The sequence below is a fragment of the Aphidius gifuensis genome, linkage group LG3 (genome assembly GCF_014905175.1).
Source record: "Aphidius gifuensis isolate YNYX2018 linkage group LG3, ASM1490517v1, whole genome shotgun sequence".
In the NCBI taxonomy this organism is placed as follows: domain Eukaryota; kingdom Metazoa; phylum Arthropoda; class Insecta; order Hymenoptera; family Braconidae; genus Aphidius; species Aphidius gifuensis.
In genome coordinates this window covers 18,288,842-18,307,053 of record NC_057790.1, presented here as the reverse complement: position 1 = coordinate 18,307,053, position 18,212 = coordinate 18,288,842, and the positions used below count along the sequence as shown (strand labels likewise).

The following is an 18,212-nucleotide window of genomic DNA, read 5'->3' as shown; positions in this document are numbered from 1 at the left end:
CCATGAATACAAGAGTGAACGCCATTACGCGTAATTGTGATCTATAGCCAGCCATACGTTACGTGCAGAGACGCACATTATATTTATAAAGGGCATATTCGTTCTCTACGCGAACGTAAATCCCTGTCCCTAAGGCGCATTCGTCCAAAGTCCACAGTTATAATATAACACTTTTTTTAATTTTTTTTTCATTTCAACTTCATCATCAAATGTTTTTTTTTTTTTTTTTATTATTCATTCTTTCTCTCCGCCCTTTTACAGCAAATCTCGACCCTGTTCTATTCCGATGAAATATAACCGTATACGTATATATATACACAAACAGTATATACCCTGAATAAAAACATTGTTAAAATTTTTTATTTAGATCGGTAAGTTGAGCGCACATTTTTATCACACCAGAAATAAAAAAAAAAAAAATTGCAAAATGATCCCACGTTAACACACAAAAAGACACAAATATATTCTTTTTATTTTATAATATAATGTGTGTATATAAAATTTTTTTTTTATTACAGTTGATCTACTTGTTATTTTTTTTTTTTAGACATAGGTCACATTCCCGAGTGCCAAAAAAATAAGGGGGTGCTTATATAGTCAAATTTAAAACTTTGCATCATACTCGTGCATGGTTATATATAAATAAATAAATAAATATATATGTATATGGGCGTGTACATAAATGGGGCATCCGGAGTAGCTTTGTATATGGTATTTTAGCCAGGGTTTTATGATATATGGCATCATGTTAACCGGGTACGTTACGGTGCGTTACGTCTGGCTATGGGTTTCTGCATAAAATCATCATTTCCACGGATGATGAACGACCGTGAAAATAAGGGCGAGGAAAACGTATTGCCCATTTCGTTTCTATACATGTATTAAAAGAGAATTGTTTTGTTTGTATGTGTATAAATTTACTTGCAAATATTATATATAGTGCAAAAATATATAGAGTTAATCGTTCAGCAGTAATTTTTCAGTGTAGACTATCTTTCACGCTTGAATTATCTACAAAACGATTATGTTGATGAATTTTTGGTATTTAAATTGTCTCGTTAATGAGACACTTTAAATTGCTATATTTTATATTTATTATTTTGGTAATATTTTTATTTTTTTATCAAGGTAAATAATTATTAAATAATACTTTTACTCATTTTTTGAGATAACGCTGATTCATAAAGTATGTTGATAAAATGCATTTGTTATTGTTCAATTAATATATGCAAAATAATTATTAATAAATAAAAAATTATATGGTTTATATCTTACGGGGAAAAGTCGCAAAATTTCGAACGGGAAAACAATGGCCCTGGGGGGTAGCCTTAGCCTTAGGTTGGCACGAGCCTAAATTCTCTTACGGGCGATGGACTATGTCTAATTTTTTTTTTTCTATTTACTTTTCTATTTCTTCTATTCCTAGTTTTCTAATCTACCACGAGATGTCTAATAATTTTTAAATTTTTTCGTAGGCAAAATATCATTTCAAGTTAGATACAATCTCCTATTTTCTGCTGAACAAACTAAGATCATACTTCACAGGATCATTTCTGTAGTATATCTTCACATTCTCTCTACTTAACAGTTGAGTTGATGCAGCCATGATGAAGAGGCATAACCCTCTTCCCTGAGCGTGAGGACGACTTGAGAGACCAATTTTTTGGTTGGACTCTCCAGTCATCGATGATCGTTCACCTTTTGCATTATGTGCAAGAGGCCTGGGAAGTTGGGTATTCTGAGTGGTCTCTTTTATTAATACATAAAAAATAAACTAACTTTTCGACAGTATGTATAATCCCATCTCGAAATTAATTTTTTAATAGGTATTTTTTTTTTTTTTTTTTTTATTTCTTACACCATGTGAAATCTATTTTCCAATGAAAAAATATGATCCCACATGATGAACACACGATTGTCAACATTACTGCACGCACGCACGCACACCTTGCTATCTTTAATTTGGATTTAAATTTAGAATTTTAAATAAATCTAAATTCAAAAAAATTGAATAATTATATCCCCCCTAAACAAACGCAATATTTTAAAATCATACGAAGGATTACATAATCATCTGAAGAAATGAATAAAATAGATAAATGTTAATTTTTAAACTCACCATTATTGCAGTGATGATGAAAATTTTAAATTGATATTGTTGGCGGTGTCCCATTGAAGAGTTATCTGCAACAGTAATTCAAAAAAATATATTCATTAATAATATAATCATACAAAAACTATAAATATAAAATTTATCTCTGAATTAATTTTTTAATGGATCCATTTCGAAACGTTTATTAATATGTTGTTTATCAATTTATTTACTTATATTTAATTGTTTATATATTTTTTTATTTATTTATATTTTCATCAAGCTGTCAACCAACACTCACTCATCAATAAAAAAAAAAAAAAACAAATTACCTCTCATATATTTCAACATATATAGACAGATGTTTTTTTTTTACTCCTTTTTTTTTTTGTTAAAAAATTAATATATAACCTGAATGTTTATATAAATTGCTAGTTTATTTTGCATTTAAATTATCTCGTTAAAAATTTACCAGTTAAAATTGCAAAAATTTTTCATCAGCTCATTAAACATGGTGAAAAAAAAAGCACAAAAAAAAAGGAATAAAAAAAAAAATCACTTTATAATTTAAATTAAAAAATAAAAAAAAAAAGTATGTCAATGAAAATTGGAAAAAAATCAATTGGCATGCATACATATTATATGTCTCGATTCGACAAATATAAATGATGGATAAATTACATATACATACAATTTACAGCCACTTAAAAACATTCATATATAATTCAGCATTATATTAATAAATATTGAAAATTTATATTGCGTGATAAAAATAAATGAAAACTGCAACAATGTCATAAATAAAAAAAAAAAAAAAAAAAACAATTTATGAATAAATGTCACTGGTGTATCTAATGCTATACTTGTTGGTAATAAATTTGATGTTTAATGCTGACAATTACGTCAACAAGAAGACACGTACATATATACATTTGCATATTAAGCATAGTTATATTATTACATATGCAATTTGAGCATGATCATCTCAAGTTGTACATATATAAATACATATCGTGTCAGTACGATTGAATCGTGGGTGAGGTGACCGATTGTATCACGGCGTGAGCTCAATCTAGGCGATTTATCAACACCACGGGGGCACGTTTACTCGCTGTGAATATATATATATTATATACATGGAAATATTATTGTAAATATATATATTTATATGACATCTTTGCATGTATATTTTATATTTGTATGTGTGTATGTAAACTTCCTTTGCAGATTGATGTTGGTTATTCATCGTTTTCAGTGAGACCAGTACATTAATCAACTTGTCCACTATAAACTATATTTTGCTCCGATCACCTCAACATATACTTCATACCCTTCACTTTTCCTCCTCCTTTCCAACATCGACGTAAAATACAAATGATATTTTATAGTATCATAAATCTTGTATACTGTCAACTCTATATGGGCGTCCAAGTTCATAAACGTGTATTACACATATACAAGCTCTATATCACACAAGTGAATATGTTATTTGCTTTTTTTTTTAGTTTAAATTGTTTAAAAAATATTTATCTATTTAGTTATTATTATTTTAATTTATATCAATTGATTTTGATATGTCTATTGCATTTAAAAATATTTATTTAATAAATGTATATTTCGGCGAAAAATATATATTTAAACAATATTCATTTGACTTGTTTATTTTTATATTTTTAAATTGTTAAGTATATGATTATAATATTCATAAAGATGTGAAATTTTCATGTAATTTTCTAGCATACATGTCAGTCGTAAATCATGAGGTTTGCCCTCTGGAAACCGGTGACAGCCTCGAGCATAGTTGGCGTGTGAATAATCGGTATGAACTACAAAACGCGACGTCTAAACGTGTTCACGCCCCGACCAACTAGATCCAATACACAAACTTTTATTTAAATGAATATAATACACGACGTAATATAAACAAAATTATGACTTTACTGTTTAAAAAAAAATACCAATATGTTAATAAAAAAATAAACTGCAACAAGCAATTACATTCGAAATATATATTTCAAATTGAAATAGTAGTATTTAATTCTATTAAAAATAATAATAATATGTGTTTAATTTATTTTACTGTATGATAAAATACGATGACATGTTATTAAAATTATATTTATCAAGAAATAAAATTGACACATATCAATAAAATAATTATATACGATTTGATGATGCAAAATGATAATTGTACATTACGAAATGATATAAATAATAAAATTATAAATCAATTGTGACATATAATTATATTGGTTGGCTGATTGAGAAATAAATTTTGGAATTTACAATATATTATTCGCAAAAAAATTATATAAATATTTAAAATGGAATTGATGGCGCCATCTTTTGAAATATCAAATCGAAAAATGATCAAAAGTATCAACAACAACGATTTCTATCCAGAGTTTAAAAATTATAAATTGAATAATTGATTCTCATGCTAGTTTTTAGCCAATTAATTTATTTATATAACATCAATTTTCATTTAATTCTAGACACATTAATAATTGTCATTTTTTTTCATTAAATAAATTAGTATTTTAGTAAAAAGTTGTTAATTAAAATAATTTAAAAAAAAATTGTCATTCAAAAATTCATTTATAAATGAATTTATCTCAAAATAATTTTATAACTTGATTAAAATTCAATCTGATGACTTGACCCAGACAATTGACACCATTGAAATATTTTAATTAAACTCAATTAATTATTTGCAAAAAAAAAAACTCATTCATGTAAATCAATTAATTGACTCTACTTCATAGAAGAGTATTAATTTATTAAGCTAATAATAATTAGTGATCTCATTGTATGTATAAATATATATGTAAAATTTTTGCACATTAATTATATTAAATAGCACACAAACAACACATGCATTATCTTTCAAAAGGATACACAATTTACAAATGTAAATATCCCGCAGGTGTATGTATATAGAAATAAAATTACTTATTCCAAAATAATAATAATATTCAAGCGTATACTGATGAATATTATTCGTTAAATTAGCAAGTTTATTTTATAAAATAAAATGCCATTTGTCTGATGTATATAAAAAAAAAAAGGTGATCAAAATGATGTACATGCATGATGTAAAATACAGTGAGAAATAATTTTAAAATTTATATTATATATAATTAATATACACGCTTGAATATTATATATTTACACAAAAAGGTTTGTGCTCGTGAATTAGTTCTGGCTATATGAACGAGTAAAAATTGTTGAAGATAAAAAATATGCACCCTCTAGGCTTAAAGAGACGTGCACGCACACGTTTATTACTATATCAAAAAAAAAATATATATATACAAAGAGAAAATCAAGGTATATAATGATCTGTCAGTAACAAAATTTTCTGTTAAACAATTTAAAAATAACTCCTTGATGTTATTCTTTGATAGTTCACAAAGTGTTGATAAATTTATATATGTAATTAAATAGAAAACAATAACCCTTGTTGTCACAATTGAGTGGGCTTTGTTACGCCTTTTAAAACTAATTAATGTACAAAAAGTGAGTATGAAAATGTCATTTGATGCGGTCTTCTATATTGGATATCCAATATAAATGCTCATGTTTCTATTATATTATATATGTTTACATAATGTGTGATGTTTTGATACAGGGGCTGATTTACATGGTACTATCCTCTGTTATATTATATACCTCTCAACGGTCAACACAGTTTAATTGATGTTGTACAATCAATGTTCATTTGAGGAGGGTCGGTTTTGATGACCATACGTGGGTTTTCACTGATTGCATATACTGCTTGTTAATCTTACTGCGCTTTAATAATCTTTTTAACCTTTTTATTTTCTAATTTATTTATTTATTTTTTATTTTTAACCAGCTTTAATTATCACACATATAAATGTCAATAAACTTTTAAATTTAATCATTATTGATAATTATTTTTATATATATATGCATAAAAAAATAAAATGAAATATATTCATATAAATATTTATGAGTTTTTTTGATCATCAATATTTTTAATTTACAAATGAAATTAAATGCAGACATTTTAAAGATCTGTGTGTGACGTTAAACGTGCCATTTTAATGCTCCACGCGTAAAACATGATTTATGATGGATGTAAATAGCTCCACGAAAGATTCATACTGATCATACATGAAAGTTTAAAGAACCCCATTTGAAATATGGACAAAAAAAAAAGGTAAAATAATAAAATGAGATAAAAAAAAAAAAAAAAAAATCAAAGCACTGCATATACACACACACACACACACGGAGAGCAGACTTCCAGCAGCGGCGATGGTTGGAAGATTTACGATAATGGTAGAGATATATCCTGGAGTTGAAGATTTATTTGTGGCCGATCGAATGGAACGTAGGCTCGTTAGTTAAGGTTTTGAGTTAAGGTAGTCGATATGGATGTCAGTCGCAATTCGTTTTCTTAGCCTAATTATAAAAACGATCGTTTTCGTGTGTCCATTTCTTTCAAATATTTTATTTTTTTCGCTTATCGTTGCGGCATTATTCGTTTAAACTTTCAACGGACCCATGGATAAATTTTTGTGCCTACAAAATCAGACTTGCCCACACGTAGAATTTTTATAAATTATTCAGTATGCTTGCACAGTAGGATTTCGAAAAAAAAAAACGAAAAAAAAAAGACATTTAAAAGTTGAAATAAATATAAATATAAAGTAGTTCAAATTTATCCAAGATTCTCATGACATTATCATTATTAATGACAACACATCAATTAACTCGACAAAATATGAAAAAAAAAAAACGATATATATATTCAACATGTTGACGCTTCTTTAAGTTTTTATAAAAATCCCTCCAACGAGGAGAAACATGTTCGTATACATAATTTTAACTTCTACGAACTCGAGTAATGTTTATAAAAAAAAAAAAATATATATATATATACGTATTTTACTGTTTTAATTTTTTGTTTTTTTGCATATTAAAACTGTCATAAATATTAAAATGTTATTAAATAAACATTTATCGAGAAGAAAGAAAACAGGTCTACTTATATTTTTTAATAAACGTAAAAATTTAATGGCGTTAAATTCCCAGTTGGATACATCAAAATAAATAAATATTAAAAAAAAAAGTTTTAAAGTCATTGAATTAATGAAAATACAATTTGATGTTTAAAATTCAACCAATTTTTCATATAATCACGAGTCAAAGAAAAAATAACAGGATATAATTTATTTTTTTTTTCGTTTTAATATCATAATTAAAAATAATGAATTTATTTCATTTTTAAAATATTTTTTTAATTAGTTAACCTGACATACATCAAGAAAGAGACGAGACAACTTAATACGTTGAAAAAAATAAAATTTGAAAAGTAAATAATAATATTAAATGCGTGTGCTTAATAATTTCGACAATAAGATTTCGAAAGTGTATAAGTGAAAGTTAACTTAAACAATAAATGACATGAAACATTAGTAATGACATTACGTGACTTTCGCCTCCTGCAATGCATTAAACCGAATAGCTGCATCATTCACTCAACTTCACATGGACCCTCTGTCCAAGCTATTTTTGTATCAAACCCACATACCCCATGCCAAGATGTTTAAAAAAATAAAAAATAAGTAGATTAAAAAAAAAAATAAAAACCCAGTATAATATATCATTCTCTAAAAAATCCCTCTAATTTGTTAAGCTTGAAAAATGAGAGTAAATTCTGTAAATTTCAACACGACAATGTGCAAAAGGTATATGTCAGAAAAATATTTACTTATATAAATTAAAATTCTACGCTGATGATTTTGATTCATCTTTAAGCTTTTGCATAGTCAAACTATATTAATCATGATATGTAAAATGACTACCACAGTATTCAATTAAATTTTAAATTTATCTCAAAAAATATCTCAAATAAAAATACATTCTAGCTTAAATAAAATCTTAAAATTATTTTTAAACACATTTATCATTGTTTTTTTTGTTTTTTTTTATTTTATTCTCAATTATTGTCAAATAGAAATATTTAAATTAAAAAAAAAAAAGATATGTTAATTATGAAAATTGACGTTTAGTTATATTATGTTTTATAATTATATAGATAAATCCATTAAGTGCCAATTAATCATAGTCAATTCAACAATGTTGATTTGACATTTTGTAAAATTATTATACATATAATTACGATATTCAATAGCAAATTGAATTGGTCTGTTGGTGACGATATGTAAAACGCAAAAAGGTAGTTAAAATTACGATGAGATGAGGCAAGGGGTAAAATAAAAATATAATAATAATAAAAAACATCTATTTGGCTCATCAACGTTGAGCCTTATAAATGGCACAAAATGCGAATGTGCATACACGGTCCATGATTTATACGACAGGTCAGTGAGATGGAAGACCTTGGCTGTCACATGTACTATGCCATTAAATTCAATACTGAGGATAACAGGGTAAAAGAGAAAGAAAATAGAGATGAAAACAAGTAGACAAAGGTATATGTAATCCGTTGATCGTATATTATGCTAAATCAACGCCTCAATGCTCACATATAACAATCGTAATTTTCACAGATCAAAGAAATAAACACAATTCAAGTGACATATTATATGCTATGCCAAAATCATTTAGCCAAAACTATTTTGTTATTTGAATATATTAAAATAATAAATAACGTACTTTATTTAATTTATATTATTAACAATGTTAATTACTTGATAAAAATAATTTTGTTAAATGAAAATGTTTGTTAATAATAAAACTGTAATTTTAACACGAAAAGATGAATAAAATTATCAATAAAATAGTGTCTATGAATTGTGTTACTGTTCGCTAAATGAAAATTTAGATATAAATCAAATGAAATGACTAATATAATTTATTCTCTTCAACGTATGAATTTTTTATGGCAAATAATATGACAAAACCGATGGATTAACTTTAAATAATTATTTGCTTTTGCGAGAATTAAATTTAAAAAAATTACGGAAATTGATTGGTCGGAAATTGAATAAATTGATTCTTTGATAATTGGAGGAGAAAGAGAGATTTGTATACATATGCATGAGTGTCTGGAATTAAATTGAGGGCTATCGAGAATGTCATTAATAATTCAGTATTTTATGGTAATACGAAAATCTCAATTGAGGTGAATTGAAGTTTTAGTGATTGATTATGCCAATCGTGATATTTGATACGAATAGTTTAATACTCATAATTTAATTTGATTATCATTATGAGATTGTTAATTACTAGCGATATTAATAATATTCAAACGGAAGTTATTATCAAATATTCATTAATATTAAATTTAAAAAAAAATTTATTTAAATGTATATTTGACGAACCTTTAAGGATGTCATTTGAAGAATTATTTATTTTCCATGCTTTGAACTGTAACACTTGACTCCATTTACCATTGATGGTCTTGCATATTTTGTTAAAAGTGCACTGACATTTACAGACGGGGTTGCCAATGGGCTGTAACACAATTATTTAATTAAAAATTAATAATGTATTATTATTATTATTATTGATATACTTACGCAATATAAGGAGTTATTTGTTCAACAGTCCACTTTGCTTGGACACTAAAAAGATCCTTGAATCTTGCTATGATATTATCAGGTAAATTAATTTCCGGATATGATATAACTTCTTTTTTTCCATTTTTAGGATTAGTTTTAATCAATGCAAGACCACTCAAGTATTCTTCTTTTGGTATGATATCTTTAATTTAAATAAAACAAGATGTTAATAATTTGTTGAAATTATTAATTGTAGAGTATTTAAATATTATAAATACTTACTATCTGGTGTTGATGAATTCCAAGTTTCCATAAAATCTTGATACTCAGTTACAGGTGATGCTATGAGAATTGCTTGTGCACAAACTCTACAGAATTTTTCATGATCATACTCGTACAATGGTTCATCATTTTTAGTTTTAATAAATCCATTTTTAGCACTAACTTTGGCATACTTATGAAAAACAAGATCAAATACTTCTTTTGGTATGAGATCTTTGAGTTCATCGTATGTTTCACCTTTATCAATTTCATCAATTTCCCATGAATTGCTGTCCATCACTTGGGCCAACAACATGAGTAACTGAGTTTCATAATTTAATCCAATCATACGATAATATCCTATGAATAAAACAGATACAAAATATTAATAAAAATACCATATAAAAATTAATTGTCAATTTAAAAAGAAAATACAAATTATCTAGTAAGTACCATTTATTTCAACCACCATGTGTCGTGACAATGCTTCCTTAATTTCTTCATCACTGGCTTGTATGCTACTGGCTAATTTATCCCAGTTACAAAGGGTTGATTTATCAATTGTTTTTTCATACTCAGGACCATTGAATGATGATGGAGTCAACAGGGATAATAAATTTCCCAATTTTGGTTTACATTCACGAACCTGAATGATAAAGCATTACATTGAAGATAATTGTTGTTTAACAATTTAAATTAAACGTCAATAATATTTACCTCCAAATACGTATGAAAAATACCCTCAGATGTGGATTTTTCAATTGTCCACTCTTTGTTTGTGTATTTTTTTAAATCATTTGATAATTTTAAATCTGGCAGGACTATCAAGGAGTTTGATGTTTCAGCATCCTTCACCTCGTATGTTTTATCATTGGTGCAGAGTACCAAAAGCTCATTTTTGTCACCTTTGAATTTTAGCCTACAATATATAAATATTAAAAAATTAATTAACAAATCAAAATATAAAATTCACCAATTTTATTGATATATTTACGTTTGTCCTTCCAAAATTGATGACTCCAAATGTTTATCCAACTCCAAAAGTCTAACTTTTTTTTCATGTTTTTCTTGTTTGTCAGTTATTATTTGAGAAACATTTATTAATTCTGATTTATCAATAGCGGCCAATTCAACGGTGACTAAAACATCTTCAACGGTACGATCAAAGCTGCTGAAAAATTAAAAAAAATAAAATAAAACAAAAGAATAAACAATTAAAAAAATAAATAAACAATTAACATTGTTAAACATTTCCATAAATTTAGTTTAATATTCAACTTGAATGTTGTTAATGTACGCAAATTATATATGTGTATACATTTATACCTATATATTTTTTGTTTTTTTTTTTTTTTTCCCCAAGCCAATAACATTTGAGGTTAGATTTAACGACAATTTATACGGAATATAATAATTGCATTTCATTACATTACCAAGTGTTAATGAAATAAAATAATGTCAAAATAATAATAAACAGTTTTATTCAACGTACCGGCAACAAGTGTACACGATAATATTAACAAAATATGAACATACCTGGCAATTTTGTCGACAATTATTTCGGCGTCTGACATCGTCTCAAATATCTGTAGATTTAAGCTGTTTATTTCAATAAATATGTCAATATGTTTGACAGAAATAAACAACTAAACTCCGGAGCAATTCAAAACAATTATTGTTATGATGATGATGCTGATCACAATATTGATGCCGGCTGATGAAGTCACACGAACGCCAGGACAGCACCAAGAAAACTTGCCCCCGCGTCGTAATTTCATGGCAGCCATTTCGTGTGCACAAACTGCCACGACGACTTGCGGATAAATTTTGAACTTCATCAGTCCATTCCAGTCCATTCCAGTCTATTCCATTTGATTCCGTTTTCTATTTGTCAACAAGTTGAGCACATGTGTAAATTGTTTATTAAAAATTTTTGTTATTAATTTGATTGATAAATTAAATTATTAACACGACAACATTTATAAATTAATTCAAATAAACTTGAGGTAATTTTAAACTTTTTTAAGTTTCAATAAAAATATATTCAAGACGTAAATTAATATGATTTTATATAGCTGTTTATGAAGGTTAATAATTATATTTTTTAATCAAGGTATATCAAATTGTAATTAACAACAAGACAAAAGAAAAAAAATGGCTTTGAATAAAAGTATTTATAGATTGATAAGATTGTCATCGACAATACGAGGATTAGCAACTCGAAATAGAACACCATCATTTTTAGATGAAGAACAAAGAGATGCTCCAAGTTCAATTCAAAAATTAGAAAACATGTACAAAATTAATCACTTAAGACCAGAACAGTCAACATCTTATGTAACTGGAAAACCAGAATTTGAAGCACTAACTAGATCATTAAAAGTTGATATAAATCTTTTAACTGAAGGAAAATTAATACAAGCATTTAAATGTTTAAATTATTTTAAAGTTTCATCATCATCAGAAATTGTAGAACAATTATTACATAGAATAAATCAAAGAATGGATTATTTATCACTTGATCAAATAGCATATCTACATATATTATTAAGAAAATCTTATAAAACACCTCTTGTTTGGCATCTTTTAGATAAAATACCAGTTATATTTCAAACTCGTGTTCATACAAATTTTGATATAAAAGATTTTGAAACATTTATTAATGTACTTGAATATGTAAGAAAAACGCCAGACACATATTCTATAATACCAAAATTTACTCAAAAACTCAACAAATTTAATCTATCAGCTTTGTCACCTGATAATGCAAGAGAATTATTATTTATTTATCTTGATATACCAGTTGTACATCTTGAACCAGTTATATCAAAAATCATTAATATTGTAGCAGATTCTACTGATATATTAGATTCATCTGAAGTTTTAGCAATGATAAATAGAATAATGAAAAAAACCATTCAAAAACAGTCAAATTATGAAGTATTTTTCAATGAAAATTTGATTGATAATATAATTAATTCTTTAATATCAAAAGACATGGGCTATGATGTAGCCATTAAAGTTTTGAGTGATATAACACAGATATCACATGCCAATCATGCATTGATTGATTATATTGCATCAAAATATGATGAAGACATCAGTCTATTTGAAGATGCAGATTATCATGTGGTTCAAGATGTTGTAAAAGCACTTGCATTAACTAATTACAAACCAGCAATTTGGGATGAAATTAAAGAACATTTATTTAGAAAAGAAATACTCAATGAACCATATGTACTACTGTTACAACTTGGTATTGATTTTGTAGTACTAGATTGTTACTGGCCAGAACTTTTGGAAAAAATATTTGATGTTGGTTTTATTGGGGATCCAAGAATACCAAAAAATTATTTATTTTTGTATGAAATTGTCAAGGCTAGGTGTCCAGAGTACCATGATATTTTACCTAATGATGAAGTTATTAATTCTTACAAACAATTTGTCTCGTCTGATGACTTGGAGCAGTCTCTTAAATTAGCACTGGAGACTATTACTGGTGGTGAACAATATATTGCTTCAAATGTTAAAACAAATTTGGGATTTTTGATTGATCATGTTATGATTAGGAAAAATGATGGTTCTCCAATTGCAATAAATAATGCTGAAGAACCATTTCCCAAGACAATTGAAGATTTAAAACCTATTCCAGACAGCGAAGTGTAAGTATTAATAAAATATCCTCAAGTAGATATTGAGAATTATATCATGGACTTTTACGTTCAGTTTTTAGAGTTTATTTGTTTTTTTTTTTTTTTTGTTATAGGATACTTTTCATGTACGTACCACTAAATGGATACTTTGAAAAACTTCAACAACCAAGTGCATTTTGGTTACTCTTGATGAAAGAATTGGAAGCACGAACGAAACACACTGTTATTCCAATTTATTCAAAAGCTTGGATGAAATTGTCTCAAGAAGAACAAGTACAATATTTATCTAACACACTGAAACCTGAATCTGATAAATCTTCAGCAACAATTAGTACATAAAAAATATCCAATGTAAATGAATAATAATAAAAAAACATTAGCAACTATCAATGTCAGAATAAATGATGAAAAAAAAATTAATTTATCACGATTCTTGTCTTACTATGGTTAGTTTTAATTAATCAATGTTAATATTAATCATATACTTTATTAAAAATAATCTTGACTGTTGTTTTTTTTTTCAAATAAATTTATTTACAGTGATTTATTATTTCATTTTTTCTGCCTATAATCCCATATTTTTGGGTACAATTTTTCACTCGATATTATTACACTGACAATTTATTATCAGTTATAATAATGATTATTTTTCTACGTTTATTTTGCTTGAAAAATTATACTTATGATGGTTTCCATGCTTCAACTTTTGGCTTGGTTGTGCTGTATGGCATGTATGCATTTTTAGTACCAGACAAATTTTGTTGATGATCAATCATCCACTTGTACTTTGGTCTATTTGGATCATTGTGTGGTAACAAATCAGTTTTATAATGAAGCCATCCATACCATTCAGCTGGTACCTGAGATGCATCATAATCCATATGAACACGTTCATTGTATATTATCCATCTATTTCTTCCTATTGCAAAATAATTTTTATCATTCAATTAATCAGTTCTTGTTGTTAAATAAATTTAAAAAAAAATAAAAAGACATTTAAAAGCTCTGTCAAGTCTCTTACCATAAAAGAAGTAATTATTTTCATAATATTTATTTCCATATTTATCCTCACCAACAAGAGTTCCCCATTTCAAGTCATCAGTTCTATTGGGTATAATAACAATACATTAATAATTAACAAACAAATTTGTAAAACAATTGATTTCAATCAAGTGTCAAATTAACATCAGGCAGTATAACCTTTCTGTCAAAACAATTCTCAATTATTGCTTGATAATAATTGTTGTAAAAATTACCTGTACATAGTCCGAAGCATGCCAAGTGGTCCTTTATTTTGTTTAAATATTTTTGCCAAATTGACAACCATATCTACGTAACGTTGCATCTTGATATCCAAAATCCAAATGTTTATTACAATTACGTAAATAAACTATTTATTTTGTTATTGTTGTTATTTTTTAATGGTCTCTCTCTTTCTCTTGCTTTCTCTCTCTCTCATCAATTTTCAAAATGGCCGATTGTTGTTCAGTTGTTTTTCTTGCTACTAGACGGCGCGGCTACTTAACCGCCATTTTGTGTACTGCTCGATTGTGATTGTGTGTCGTGTGCAAAAGTGAGTTGTTGATATCTGTAAAAATGAGTGTATTTGTTTAAATTATTTATATTATTAATTATGTTGAACAATGAATTATATAACAATCGATTCATAAAATCTTCCTCTTCAAATTGATATACACCATGTTGGGTAAGTACATTTATTTTTATCAATAATTGTGAATTTTTGAACGATGTCTTGTCAATACGTACCGGGACTATTTTGATAATCGTCATACAGTTTTCTGTTTATTAATGATAATATAGAAAACTGCGTCTAAGGGTCTTGTTTATCGTTCCCCAGCTATCAGGAACTGTATTATTCGTATAAAAAACATATTTTGTTTGTCGTAAACAGTAAAAAAATTGACCCGAATTGGCCATTCTATTCATAATTCTATTGCCCAATGCCCCTCACAAAAATGGCGTTTAGCAGTTGACAAAAATAACAACAAAAATATTATTGTCTTGTTTTTATTATTTGTGTATATACAGTGTTAATTTTTAAATAAAAAACTTATCAAATTTTATATAAAATAACTACCGATTAAACAAAGAAATACAATTTATTATGATTAAAAAAAATTTCTAACCTCTTTATTATATTGACTGTGAAATTATACAATTGTAACAATGGGAAAATTTGCTGAAATATCATGGCCAGCTGATTATTCAGAGCTCAAAGTAAGTGATTAATAATTTATTTATTTAATATATTATTATATAATTGATTTTACATTGAGGCAATAATACATATTTATTTTATTTAATTGATATTTAATTGTTTATTAATTTTTTTTATAGAGAATGGAAGAGCTACTTGTATGTGGAATATGTTATGATTATATGGAAACTTCTGTTATGACACCATGTTCACATAATTGTAAGAAATAGTAATTTTAATTATTTGATAAAAATTGTTGTATCAATGTACTTAGTCATTTTACCTTTGTTACAGATTGCTCATTATGTATACGTAAATACTTGCATTATAAAACACAATGCCCTGCCTGTTTTGAAAAAACATTTGAAAAAGATTTACATACAAATAGAATTCTCGATGAAATAATAATATATTTTCAAAAAATACGTGAAAAATTAGTTGATTGTATTGTGGGTGCAAAATTATTAACGAACAATGATCAAGATGAGACAAATGCTATTATAAAATCACCAAAAACACCTCCAGTAAGACCAGCAAGAACAAATCAAGTTTTAAAAACACCAACAAAATCAGATACAATAATTGAGAGTAATTGTCATCAAGAGTCAGTCACAAACACAACTGTAGATAATGAAAAACCACAAACTTCAAATTTCATTGATACAAGTAATATGTCAAGTCCAAGTACAAGTGGTATTCCAAAAATAGCAAAATTATTTACCCCAAAAAGTCGTAAAATACCAGAAAAACAATTAATAACAATAAAACAAGTTGCATGTCCAGTTTGTAGTGTTGAAATATCAGAAACTCATATTAATAAACATTTAGATGCTTGTTTAAAAAGAGAAACAATGATTCATCAACCACGTCGTATTAATAATAAACGTAGACCATTACCAAAACTTGTTACAAAATTAATGAAAGATTCAGAATTAAAAAAAAAAATGAAAGAATATAATTTACCAATAAATGGTGATCGTAAAACACTTGAAAATCGTTTTCATAAATATGTTACACTTTATAATTCAGAATGTGATAAAGAAGAACCAAGAAATCCTCAAGAACTTGTTAAACAATTAGATGATGAAGAAAATTTAGAAAAAAAAAATCAATTAAAAAATATAAATATTGGTAAATTAAAAGTAACAAGAAATACTGAACAAAATATTATTGAAATTGCACAAAAAAATTATTTAGAAGCTAATAAACAAAGTTTTCAAGCTTTAATTGATACAATGAAAAAAAGAGATACAAATATTAACAAACAATCAACAAGTAAAATATTAAATGATAATAATGATAATATTAATATTAAAAATGATAAATCAATAAAAACATCATCACCAGTTAAAAATTTAAATCAAAGTAATAATAATGATGATTCATCATTTGATAATTCAATGTCAATATTTGAATCAGGTTTTCAGGATACAAGTGATGATTCATCATGTCCACTTCAAAGATATACCAGTACTCATCCAGTTAATTTTTTATCTGTTGAAATTGATGAAAATGCAATGAGTCCACAAAAATTAAAACCTGTAAATGTTCAAGATACAACAAAAACAGCATCAAAAGTAAATGTTGAAGAAAATTTAAGTATTTTTGATCAATCAACTGATATAGATTCTTCGGATAATGAAGATGAAGTTATAAATTGTTCACCTCCTTCTAAAAAAATACAAGAAAAAAAAACAAAATTGACTGAAAAAGAAAATAACAAGCAAGATGTTAATAAAGAAACAACAAAAGTTTCAAATATCAAAGAAATTCAAGCTAAAAAACTTGCAAAATCAATTGTTGAAGATTTTATTGTTGATTCAAGTGATGATGCTGCTGATGATGATGTTGATAATTTAAAAATACCAAATGATTCAAATAATTTAAAAGAAATAAATAATATAAGTCAAGAAAATAATGATAAACCAATTGAAAGTATTGCTGTTTCTCGTCCAATTAGAAAACGTAATTTTCCATCAAGATTTTCAAGTTTTGAAACAATTGATTCTGCTAAATTAGCACAACCAACAAGGCTTGAATCAATTGAATCATTAAATAATGAAATTGATGAGAATGCAATTTCTGTTGTCAATGAAAATGATGATAATTCATTGAAACGACGAAGAAGACGTAAATGTGTTACTCCTAATGAAGAAAATAAAAATCCACCAAGACGACCAATTCGTAAAAGAGATTTAAGTACTGTTTTGCAAGATGCACAAAAATAATTATTTTTCTATTCTTTTTTTCACAAATATTAAAGCACTATGATATATATTTGTATTTTTATAATTTAATATTGATTTAATTTTATTTAATTATGTATGATTGATAATAAGAGTTTAGATATTTAAAAAAAAATTTGCATTGAATAAAGTTTATAAATTAATATTTTCTTTGTTTAATTTATTTGTGTTTTCTTTAGGAAAAAAAACAATAAGAAATACTTGAGTAATAATGGTGATACTTGTAGAACAACCTTCAAAGAG

General features: G+C 26.3%; 4 protein-coding genes, 1 long non-coding RNA gene and 1 other non-coding gene across 8 annotated transcripts in view; 4 read left to right on the top strand and 2 right to left on the bottom strand.

Moving 5' to 3' along the window:
* LOC122852397 (sister chromatid cohesion protein DCC1) overlaps positions 1–11,495 on the bottom strand; it is a 61,626-nt gene extending 50,131 nt beyond the window's left edge. For 2 of the 3 annotated variants that reach the window (XM_044152170.1, XM_044152172.1), the window contains exons 1-8: positions 11,389–11,486; positions 10,847–11,023; positions 10,570–10,771; positions 10,306–10,498; positions 9,874–10,212; positions 9,610–9,793; positions 9,412–9,544; positions 2,120–2,184 (exon numbers count right to left, since the gene is read on the bottom strand). In XM_044152170.1, coding sequence (XP_044008105.1) covers positions 9,439–9,544; positions 9,610–9,793; positions 9,874–10,212; positions 10,306–10,498; positions 10,570–10,771; positions 10,847–11,023; positions 11,389–11,426 — 1,239 coding nt within the window. In that variant the 5' untranslated portion in view covers positions 11,427–11,486 and the 3' untranslated portion in view covers positions 2,120–2,184; positions 9,412–9,438. Of the gene's footprint in view, positions 1–2,119; positions 2,185–9,411; positions 9,545–9,609; positions 9,794–9,873; positions 10,213–10,305; positions 10,499–10,569; positions 10,772–10,846; positions 11,024–11,388 lie in introns of all 3 variants that reach the window. The other variant, XM_044152173.1, reaches the window with a different exon arrangement.
* Positions 1,529–1,747, top strand: LOC122853591. Its single transcript, XR_006373928.1, has one exon. It is a non-coding gene; the product is annotated as a small nucleolar RNA U3 (small nucleolar RNA).
* A 229-nt stretch (positions 11,496–11,724) lies between the features above and the next one.
* LOC122852393 lies at positions 11,725–13,921 on the top strand. The gene is made up of 3 exons (XM_044152164.1): positions 11,725–11,858; positions 11,966–13,514; positions 13,619–13,921. The coding sequence occupies exons 2-3, from the start codon at positions 12,007–12,009 to the stop codon at positions 13,842–13,844; spliced, it is 1,734 nt and encodes a 577-aa protein (XP_044008099.1). The 5' UTR covers positions 11,725–11,858; positions 11,966–12,006; the 3' UTR covers positions 13,845–13,921.
* A 95-nt stretch (positions 13,922–14,016) lies between these two features.
* Positions 14,017–14,887, bottom strand: LOC122852402 (probable NADH dehydrogenase [ubiquinone] 1 alpha subcomplex subunit 12). The gene is made up of 3 exons (XM_044152178.1): positions 14,762–14,887; positions 14,527–14,609; positions 14,017–14,424 (listed from the first exon to the last, which is right to left on the bottom strand). The coding sequence occupies exons 1-3, from the start codon at positions 14,848–14,850 to the stop codon at positions 14,186–14,188; spliced, it is 411 nt and encodes a 136-aa protein (XP_044008113.1). The 5' UTR covers positions 14,851–14,887; the 3' UTR covers positions 14,017–14,185.
* Positions 14,888–15,055: 168 nt separating this feature from the next.
* LOC122852405 overlaps positions 15,056–18,212 on the top strand; it is a 38,934-nt gene continuing 35,777 nt past the window's right edge. Inside the window, exon 1 of the long non-coding RNA XR_006373814.1 lies at positions 15,056–15,210. This is a non-coding gene — a long non-coding RNA (uncharacterized LOC122852405). The remainder of the gene's footprint in view (positions 15,211–18,212) is intronic.
* Positions 15,447–18,109, top strand: LOC122852392 (E3 ubiquitin-protein ligase RAD18-like). Its single transcript, XM_044152163.1, has 3 exons — positions 15,447–15,743; positions 15,864–15,942; positions 16,018–18,109. Exons 1-3 carry the CDS (start codon positions 15,693–15,695, stop codon positions 17,949–17,951), a joined length of 2,064 nt encoding a protein of 687 aa, XP_044008098.1. The 5' UTR covers positions 15,447–15,692; the 3' UTR covers positions 17,952–18,109.